Genomic DNA, 11,496 nt, shown 5'->3' with positions numbered 1-11,496 from the left:
GCGGTTTTTTCTTACTGGAAACATAATAAATGGCTGTTGCATCAACCGTTGTTTTCAAAGTCGTCAATGAACTTATTTTCAAATTGGCGAATGTTTTATCTTGTTTGCTTTCATCTAATTTTTTTATTTCATCGCCCATGTAATTCTTTTACAAACAGAGGTGAATATATATTCACGAGTGTTTGTTCATTACTGTGAACGAAAGTTTAATAATATTGAGTTCTATACGACTTTATCGCTTCATTTTACTTTATTGTTGTTGTTGTTTGTTATTAAGCACAAAGATACATATAGCGCTATCCGTGCTCTGCCCACCACGGGTATCGAAACCCGGTTTCTAGCAGTATATGTCCGCAGACATACCGTTATGCCACTGGGGGGCTTTAGTTTATTACGGAGCATAAAAAATAGTAATGTTAATATGACATTTTAGTAACGTGTATCTGTGAATGGTGATAATAGCAGAATACTCACATGGCATAGGTTTAATAATATTAATAAAAATAGCAGATACCAGTAATTGGATTTATGGAGTTATGTTAATTTTTCGGGATGAAGCTCGTTTTCAACGTAGCGTCACTGAAATATTTATTAGTTTTTACCTAACAATAAATTTATTGTTAATAATATTTTGAAAATATTTTGTGTTTGTTGTGCAACTCGAAGTTGAAAGTGTAGTTACTTGGTGAAACTGAAAGTTGGAGCTGTGAAAAGATAAACATCCTATTAATTAATCGCATTTTTTTTTTTTTTTACTTTACATCATGATAAATTTTGAACAGAAATCTATGCAAAACTTTTCTTGTGTATTTGATTTATAAGTTTAAAAACAATAACTTGAATTATATATGTTGGACTTCCTTCATGGTTTTGAATTTAGGATAGGCCTAGGCTTACTTTAATACCGATAAAATTCGTTATCATTTGAACCTAGACCTATGAATAAAATAAAGCTTCCCTTACAGGGCCTTACTGTTATTATTTATATATATATATTCGATAATGCTTAAGGATTTTGACGTATTATTAGATTTGTGAATTTAAATTTTGTAACTTTTTTGATTTTATTTTCAGTTGTTTAAGTGAAATAGCACTCATTATTGATATTAAGATTTAATAAATACAATATAAAATAATTTTTGCAAGAAATTAGAATTAGAAATTTTTCTAGCAGAAAATACAAATAATTTCATTATGTGTTTTGTTGCTGTGGAAAATTAAAAAAGAACAACAAGAATGAAATTTCTTTATCCATCACATTCCATCGTGAAGTACGTGTATCTATTTCAACAGTTTCTTGCTAAAATATCCAAAAGAAACTTTGCTGTTCAACCTCTCACATTTTCAAAGCCATTAAACATAATAAAGTGGTCTTCCCCTAATTCTGTTAAATGTGGATTAAAAACAACAACAGAAGAACCTGTGGTAAAAAAGAAAAAGAATGTGCAAAAAAAAATCTCAGGAGGATATAGATCTAACAACCTTACCTCCTGATGTTGCTGAAGTTGTTCGACTTCAAGGGCTTTCAGGTCGTTTGACAAAAAGTACCCGGTTTCCTGATAATTTGTACATAGCTAGTACCCAAGTTGTAGGTAATCTATTGTCATTTATTTGTAATTTTAATTTAATAAATAAAGAGTATTCTGGTGAAGTTTGGATAAATAGAATATAGGATATATTTGGTTGTATCAATAGTATCTTGTAAGTGAAGCAAAATGATATCAATTATTTGAGAATAAACATGGCTTTGTTAGATGTGTGTAATAATCTTGCAGCTTATATTCGTTGTTTTGGAGGGAAGATTAAAGAATCCAAGTTAACTGAGTACCCATATGTGACTAGATAATTTATTGTTCAACGTGTTAATGAGATTAATTAAATTTTCACATCACACGATTTGTAAAATATTTTCCATGTTACCATTTATTGTGTTGCATACTGTATATATGTGTTTTTTTCTCCTTTTATGTATTTTGATAAGAAATGTTAGGTGAAGAAATTATAAACTGGCTATTTACAGCTTTTTAGTTTTCTTACATCAGTTCTGCATAAGTTTAAAAAGTAAAAAAGCATTTATTTTCATTTCTAGGATGAGTGTGTTCTACTCTAAACTAACTGTAAATTTGTCTTTCAGATATTTTGACACATCAGTTAGTATCACAATTTCTCAATGAAGAAACTTATGTCTTTGAAGCATCTCCAGGTATGAATTTAAAAAAATGACTAACTTTTTGATTACTTATTAACAGATGAATAATTTTCAATGCCATCAAAAATAGTTTATTTTAAAATCTCAAAACAGCTGGATTTAGGCTCATTTCTCTAGTTTCATTTGATGTGAATGGGGATACCAAAGATATGTAAAACAAAACACTATGATACCACCATTAATATAAACAGAAATATGTTTTGGGTTTGAGAACAAGATTCCCTGTAGATAATATTATAATATTCTGACCTAATGAAGTATAATTGCATTCTTTTTATTTGTTATTATGAAGTGATTATCAGGCATAGCCAATGTTTGTGGCAGTTGTACCATTTGTAGGTTCTGAATTTTGATTAAAGTGCCACTTACCCAAATCTAGATCCATAGGAATGGGGGAGGGGGAGTAAATCAGTCAAAGTTAAAGGCATTGCAAATTAAATGAAATAAATAATTAATATTCACTTCCAATTAGAGTAAGTTATCTACCTACTACAAATCAAAAAACCAACCTGGTAATGAGTAAAGCTAATTAAATATACTCGTGTTCTTACATTTGAATATTAGAATGCATTGTTTCATCAGTTGGTTACCCTTGTTATTCATGGTATTTTTGGCTATAATGCCAACTTTGTCTACAAGATTTGGCCAGAATAGAAGATATAGGTTAGTCCTAAATACACATATTAAGTTAACAAAGAAAACAATTTCTATAATAAAAGTGTAGTAATAATAAAAAGTAAAATTGAAAGTGATGAAATTAGATACATGAAACAATATTGGAGGCAGTAATACAAAATAAAATTACAAAACAGATAAAAAAGTCCTATATTTTACGAATGGGATAAAAAGACAAATTGTGAAATAAGCATTTTGCTTTTCTATTGTCAGATACATGCATAAACCCTGTTATGAATTAACAGTTATTGATACTGTTACCCAAAACATTTTTTTGACATTTTTAAACATTTGTGTAAGACAAAGTAAATTACATAAACAGGTAAAAAAGTCAAAATAAGTCCTATATTTTACGAATGGCATGAAATGACAAATTCTGAAATAAGAATTTATTTGTTATTATCACATACATGCATAAACTCTGTTATGAATTAATAGTTATTGACAATGTTTGCCATGATACTTTTTTTACCTGTTTGTGTGATTTTTTTTGTCATTTTTTTTTTCCATTGTCTTTTTTACCCTTAACTTTATTACTTAGATTCAAACATTATACCTAATACAGTTAGGGAAAGTAGCAACAGAGTTTGCCTTACTTACAGAACACAAAAACACTAGCTGTTGGCTTCAAGTACTGTCACAGATTTAATGGCATGCATTTTCATAACATTTCATGTTTGTTTAGAAATTCTAAGTAAAATTTGTGCTATGTGCCACAACTTGTAACATTTTCTAAATGACAAGTATATCTGAAGTTTTTGCCTTGCACGCCACAGGTTGGCGGATAAATCTGTCTTACTTCCTACTGATTTTCATTTTATATCCAAGGAATAAGAAGATGCTGTTTTGGTCCATCTAGACTATCCCATCTTGTACTACATAACTTTAAGCTACATATTATAGCAATTTATTTTCCTGTATTTAATTATGATTTCTAAAATGCTCACCTAATATCATTTTAAACTTGTTTAAATGTTGTAGCTTTTATCACATCTGAAAAGCAAACTATTCTATAGCACAATGCAACACTACCTTAATTAAGTGGAGCCACGTTTGAGTTTTACATGTCTTAGGTTTGTGTTCTTTTATCTTACTGTCTGATGATGGTAACTGTATTAACAAAACTAGTCAGCTGAAACAACCATTAAAGATTTTATCTTTAATTATGCCAAAACACCTAAAACGAATTTAAGTAGATACTTCATTATATTCAAGACTTTTAGGTCTATGTTTGTTGACAAAAGTCCTTCTAAAATCTGGAATTCCTATGGCTAGTGCTCAGTAGGGATGAAATAAATAGTAGTTTTGATTGAATATTAGATTTCAGATATCCATATACTGATATTGGATTGTATTTGAATATTTCAGATCAGATAGCATATGTGGTCATACATATTGAAAGTGCACTGCATGCCTGTGCTACCACTTCATTATAGTACAGTATTAAACTAGATACTTTGTAATTGGTTTGTGAAAATGTAATAAGGATTTACAGTTTTGCATAAGTAAGTAACCACTGCAGTCCCTTTACCTGAATGTGGTACATAGCAGATTCCCCACATCGATTTTTGTTTGGATTACACTTGTCAAAGTTTTTGCTGCTGCTGCCATGATAACCTATCTGTATTATGACTCCAAAGTAAATGCCACAATTTTTAGAAGCTAGTAGAAAGCACCAGTAGGCTAGGTGACACATTACCTGTTGTATGTTATGCATGTGCAAAGAGTATCATGCCTGTGTAATATTGTGAAGTAATCCACTGATGGAAAGGCTTTTGTATTATCTAATTTATTACAAAATTAATATCCATATGGATCAGATTTCAACAGATAGTGCACTCATTTGGATTGGATTTTAGCAGATAGAGCAATATCCAGTCGTATTGAATTTCAGCAGATAGAGCAATATCCAGTTGTATTGAATTTCAGCAGATAGAGCAATATCCAGTTCTGCTGAAATTCAATACATAGAGCAATATCCAGTCGTATTGAATTTCAGCAGATAGAGCAATATCCAGTCGTACTGAATTTCAGCAGATAGAGCAATATCCAGTCGTATTGAATTTCAGCAGATAGAGCAATATCCAGTCGTATTGAATTTCAGCAGACAGAGAAATATCTAAATGGATCAGATATTTATCAGTATTGTAATGTTTTGTAGAGTATCTTGGTAATTATTATATTTCAATAATCAATACTCCCTTGTATTTGAAACCTTTAGGTCTGTGTTTGTTGACAAAAGGCCTTCTGAAAGCTGGAGTTCCTCATCTAAGAGTATTTGAGAAAAGAGCAGACTCTCTAAGTCAATTGGAAGTGAGTGATTCAAGGATTTCTACATAATTTTTCTTGAAAAAATGAGAGTTCATCATGTATAGGGTTTATTATAGTTTTAAGACTTGGTATGAAAAATTACAAGTACAGTATGTATATTATTATAAATTTAAAAAGCTCATTTTTTCTTTTTTATACTAATCAAGACTAGTATTTGTAAGGTTATGAGAATACTTAGACTGTTGTGTTTGTGCAGTAATAAAATTCATTTTCATAAGAATTTGCTGTATATTAAAATCTGGTTCATTTAATGTAAGTGGCAATAAAAATCAGTAATCATTTTATAAAAAAAGTTTGTTATGAAAGCTGTCAGGTGAAACTCGACTTCCCTAATTGGGATATCACTATGTGAAGAATGCATTTCTAAAGCATGTTTAGTTTGTGATGGAAAAAAAATAAGGTCTTTCTTTTATATTCATATTGACTAATTGCTTCTAGTACTAATGTACAAAAGTATTAATAATGTTTCAAACATTTATCTTTTGTGTAAAAAAATCTTCCATAATGAGTAATGATGAATAATTTTTAAGCATGTTAAAGTCACTAAGTGCATTATTTGAGTAATGTTTTACTGTTCTCTAGGGTATCAGTTTGAAATTATCACATTGGTCTTATGTTTGCCTTGTGTCTATTGATGATAGATAAATTAAAAATGTGGGTCAGTTCATATCAGATCATTTACCCTTGAAACTGAAGGTTCATGGATTTTAATGCTGTTTGACAAGGAAATTATTATCATACAAAAGTAAGATTTGGCCAAGTTTTGCATCCCTAGGTTGAACAAATTTTATGTGAGAGATCACCACATATTTGACTCATAATGGCTTTTGAATAAGACTGATGACATAAAAGTACCAATAACATTTTAAATTTTAATGCTACTTTAAAAAGTAAAGAATTGCTGGAAAGTTCTCTTTGTGATGTAGTCAAAGATGCCAATTCTCTTGATATTCAGACCTCGAATTGTTAACTTTTGAACTCACTTTGAGTGTCACCCCAACTTTATGACCAAAATCCAGGTAAGATACTGAAAGGATGTACATTCACTGATTACATTGTGTCTCATTATATAATTTCATGGGTGATAAATTTAAGAATGACTTTAAAGGGAAAAACAACTTGCTGAACTCATGCTTTTAATAATGTAGTAACGTTGGCTGAACAGATGTGAATGGTTAGTGTTCATACACAAAGTGGAAAGGCTATTGTAATGAGGTGATTCACATAAATGGTATAACATTAACATTATTACAGTCTTTACTGACTCAGTTATTGACCTTCTTGAGTACTGTTGTTGCCCCTGTTGTTCTTTGGCAACGTGAGCAGTTGCTAGATGGAAGTAAGATTGAACAAGATGATCTCATCAATTCTGAGCTTTTTTAAGGAAAAAATGATAAAACTCCTGGGCCAGATAATATTTCCCCAGTTGAATTTGTACTATAGCATGAAAAATAAAAATGTTATTAGTAGTTTTATGTCATTGGTCTGATTTGGGAATCATCTTGGGTAAAATATTTGGTGACCTCTCACACAAAAACTGTTAACCTGAAGAAGTGAAGCTAGACTAAGTCACATATTTCTATGGCACTAACATCCCTGCCAATTACCATCACAATTGGAAGAGGTTAGGTGAGAAATCTTCCTGAAATTATTGATTTGAAATAGATTGACCCATTTAAATTGTTCTAATTTAAAAAGTTGCACTCAAATAATATTCTAGGGATTCTTGTATCATAATGAAAAGAATAGGTTTTTAACAAAATTTATGATCACATTGGCAATGTACATATAAAAAGGGATGTGATAAGTTTTTTTTAGATTGAACATGTGATTATTCTTCCTTTAGTTCCAAGCTTTGGACTTGTATGCTTGTACTGAAAACTTTATCTGACCCTAAAATATATAACTATAACTCTATGCAAATGACGATAATTACCGTTTTATTGTGATTGATGGCAACTCAGTTTTATCTGTGAGTCAGAAAACGGCAACTGAGCTGCTCCTGCAGCAGTTAATGGGTTAAGCATAAAGTTCCACATTGGGCTATCTGTGCTCTGCCTATCACAGATATCAAAACCTGATTTGTAGCATTATAAGTTTTTTAGTCAACTCCCGAGAATAATCAGTTAGTCAAATGTATCAACTAATGAGCCCAATAATTAATCAACCAGCAAACTCTACTAATCATCCAATTCTAATGTTAATAAGTTAATTTATCCAAAAATAACTGCAAAGACAATGCTCATTTTAGTGTTATTTATAGTGATATTTCTGTATTCAATTCCAACTGTTTTTTTAAGCATTATTGTTATTGGCTGTGCTACCTGGATCTTTTTCTTTAATTCATTAATTTTCTAATCCATATGAGTTGTATACCACTTCATATTAGTTACAGCACTTGTTCTAAAAAATTCATCATTAGACTTTTGATTTGACAACTTGCATAGTGTTTTTTGTTGTTCTTATTAGTTAATAATTGGGTATAACACTTTTATTGATACAGTTGATTTCGTGTAATTATTTCAGTTTGTATGGTAGTAAATTTTAATGATAATTATGAAGTTCTTAGCCAATGATGTGATCTGTGAAGAAGCAGCTTTATAACTGATATTTTATAAATACTTTGCACAGTGTTAGCAATGCTATATAAACTTGAAAATATCTGAGTGAACTAAAAAAAATGTATGTAGTATCATACAACAGAAAGACATAGCATTATGGTAATAATGATAAATAGTTGGTTCTGTTTGATTTATTGTTGAATTTTGTTTTATTCAGGATCTTAAAAAGCAGTATCCTTCACAGCTAGAGATTGTTAAAGAAGACATTCTCAATCTTCCAAAACTTTCAGCTCGTGATATACACACAGGAGATAATACTGTTGATGAGTTACTGAAAGGAGTGCAGCACCGTGAGTGGAAAGAACGTATGTTGCTATCTAAATCATTTTTACATTCTCTATATATAACTTTATACAATCATACAACAAAAATATTCAATGCATTAAAGTGTACATTTTGAGTAGAAGATATAATAGTTAAGCTATCTGGCTGTAGTGTTATGTGTATTATATAATATAACAAAAGTTTATTGAGAAGCTGTTTAAAATGTGAAACTCAGTAAAAAAAACTAAATATTTAATCAAGAACCAGTTGGAATTAAGACGATGTGATAATTGTGTACTTGTGATAATGGTGTTCCTTCATCAGCGATCAATGGGTGCTTCAGATTCTGTCAGAAGGATTTGTTGTCCAGTTTCTTTCCCCACCTCCCATCTCTCTTTACCCTGTTTTCTTCCCTTGACTTCAAGATCCCGTGACCAGCCAGCATCTGTCAGAAGTGGTTCGGGAATTGCTCTTGCAGAGAGCCATTGAACCTATTCGACATCCTTCACAGAGTTTTTATTCCCGCCTTTTCATTGCCCCCAAGAAAACCAGGGATTGACGGTCAGTAATCAGTTTATCTCACCTCAACCACTTTGTTTCACTACCCTGGTTCATCATGGAGTCTTTTCTTACCCTGAGATGGGTATTTTCTCTGGGGCTGTGGATGACCAAAATGGATTTCTCCAATGTTTACTTGCGTATACTGATATCACCTCAGTCTCGTTCTTATTTTCAGTTTGTCCAACTCTGGGTGGTTTATCCATTTTTCAGCCCTCCCTTTTGGACTTGCCTCAGCACCTTACGTATTTTGCCAAGTAGTCCGAGCTTTTGCTCAACATCTCCATGCTCTCTGGGACTGAGATTTCATTATTACATGGACGACTGGCTTCTTCTAGCCCATTCCAAACAGGAATCGTCAATCATACTTGGCAGCTCCTTTCTGTAGTGGCTTGAGTGGGCTGGTTGATCAAACTGGAAAAGTCCTTCTTCAGACCCACTCAATATCTTGTCCATTTGGGGGGTCTTTTTAAACAATCATATCAGTCGAGCTCAGCCTTCTTTTTTTACAACTGTGTCAATGGAACTGTTGGTTTACCACACCTCTTGGCTCACTCATTTACTGCTTGTGAGGTTCTATCACTTTTGGGGGCGTGGTCATCAATGACATCACTGTCCCCCCCTTGGACGTGCCCATATGAGATTCCTTCAGTGGGCTCTTCACGATCGATGGAACCTTGTTCAGGATCCTCTTTCCACCCCAATTACCCTTCCTTTTCCCTGTGAGATGATCTGCTTTGGTGGTTGGATAAAGTCCATACGTCGGTGGACATGTCACTTCCTCCCCTACATCTGGATCTACAACTTTTCATGTATGCATCCCTTCAGGAATGGGGGGCATGGTTCAGTCACCAGGAGGCTTTGGGCCATTGGTCTGCAGAAGAAAAAACTTTACATATCAATGTTCTCAAACTTCTAGACATACGTCAAGCATTGCTTCACTTCCTTCTTCTTGCCCAACATTGTCTGGTGATGGTTCATTCAGACAATTCTATGGTGGTGGCACATATCAACCACCAAGGGGGCACCTGGTACAGAGATATCTGTTTTTGTTTGTTGGATCTCTTATACTGGGCTCACGCACATCATATTCATCTTATTGCATATCATATGCTGGGTGTTTTCAATCTGGTCATGGATCAACTTTTGCACCCTGACTGGATATATCCCACAGAGTGGTCATTAGATCCCCTCGTTTTCAGGGATCTTTGACATCAGTGGGGTTCTCCCCACGTGGATGCCTTTGCTACAGGCCTCAACAACAAGTTACCTCTCTTTTGATTGCCTGCACCTCATCCCCAGGCTCTGGCAGTGATTCCTTCAGCCAGGATTGGGCACACAAGTTTACGTGTACCCACTCATCAAATTACTTCATTGGGTGATTTCTCTCATCCACTCCACTCCTTTTCAGGTACTCCTGATTCCTCCTTATTGGCCAGCTAAGCCTTGGTTTATACAGTTACAGCAACTGCTCCTCTCTCCTCCTGCCCTTCTTCCACTTTCTCCCTACCTTCTTCGTCAACCTCAGTCACATGTCCTACATCCCATCCTTCTCTTCCTGCATATTCACACCTGGCTTTTGTCCAGTCCTTCATGAGAAGATCTTTTTACTTGTCGAGTCACTTCCTTGTTAGCTAGTTCCATCCATTCATCTTCCATGAAAGTGTACTAACACAAGTGGAAGGTATTTCATCATTGGTCTTACTGTGGCTTGTGTGGCAGAGATTTTCAACATGGGTCTTTGGTCTACTCACTTTTGGTATATTGGGCAGTCTTATCCCATACCTTTCATTTTTCTCAATACTGTAGAGTTTTTACTTCCCCTGTCCTTACCATGCTTACGAGTTCCTTCCGGATATGACACCCTGCCAGGTGACCTACCCTTCCAGATTGGGATGTTAATGTGGTCCTCTATTCTCTTACTTTACCTCTGTTTGAACCACTTTCCTTGTGTTCCATGTTTCATCATTCCCTTAAAACATATTTCCTTCTTCTTTTAGCCTGTGGGTGTTGATGGTCTGATTTATTTGCCATTCACGTTTCATGTACCCTTTATCCAGATTGTTCCTTTCTCCCTAAGACCTCGGCAGCTCAGTAGGGTTGTGTCTCCTATTTCCCTTCCTTCCACTTCCCACCTTTACCCTTGACCAGATCCAGATAGGCTTCTGTGCTCGATCAGGGCTTTTTCTTGTTATGTTGCCCATACTGTCTCCTTCAGGGGTACATGTTCCCAACTTTTTATCCCCTGGAAATCCTCCTCCTCCACTCGGGACCTTTCTCCTTCTACCCTCACCAATTGGGTCCATCTTTTGGCTTGACTGGCCTATTCATCCCTACCTTCCTCTTCCCGGAAGTTGTTCCAGGTGTCCTCCCATCAGATCTGACACCTGACATTTTCCCTTGCTCCTCGTCTTTGTCGTTCAGTGGAGGAGATTCTGCAGTCTGGCATGTGGACTACACCCAGTACGTTCATCTCCCACTATCTCCATCATATCGTGATTTCCTCTTTGTGTGGGTTTTTTCTACCACCTGTCACCATTCTTCAGACTTTGGTGTGACTCTAACTGGTAAGTTTTTCTACATACTTTCTTTTCCAGGGCCTTTCTCCATTTCTTTATCCTATATATCCTGCTCTGTGGCGAGTGGTGCCTGACCAGGTATTCTTTAACCCAAAATCCATGCTGTACAGCCATGTTACTCGCGCTTTATCTTCCATGGCTTCCCACACTCACTGTTGAGATGGGGTGTTCCACAAGATTGCTTGTAGGTGCATGACCTTGTGATATTTTGCTTCATAAACATGCCTGTCCTGGACCGTAGAAACTGATGGACTGCATG

At 34.3% G+C, this 11,496-nt stretch overlaps 1 protein-coding gene across 1 annotated transcript in view; it reads left to right on the top strand.

The window, feature by feature from the left end:
- Positions 1-550: 550 nt before the first annotated feature.
- The window catches only part of LOC106463207 (dimethyladenosine transferase 2, mitochondrial-like), a 26,241-nt gene continuing 15,295 nt past the window's right edge, over positions 551-11,496 (top strand). Inside the window, exons 1-4 of the mRNA XM_013923208.2 lie at positions 551-1,592; positions 2,135-2,203; positions 5,106-5,197; positions 7,994-8,141. Coding sequence (XP_013778662.1) covers positions 1,442-1,592; positions 2,135-2,203; positions 5,106-5,197; positions 7,994-8,141 — 460 coding nt within the window. The 5' untranslated portion in view covers positions 551-1,441. The remainder of the gene's footprint in view (positions 1,593-2,134; positions 2,204-5,105; positions 5,198-7,993; positions 8,142-11,496) is intronic.

This window comes from Limulus polyphemus, unplaced genomic scaffold (genome assembly GCF_000517525.1).
Source record: "Limulus polyphemus unplaced genomic scaffold, Limulus_polyphemus-2.1.2 Scaffold51, whole genome shotgun sequence".
In the NCBI taxonomy this organism is placed as follows: Eukaryota; Metazoa; Arthropoda; class Merostomata; order Xiphosura; family Limulidae; genus Limulus; species Limulus polyphemus.
The sequence above is the reverse complement of the archived record's forward strand: the minus strand, read 5'-3'. Positions and strand labels throughout refer to the sequence as shown.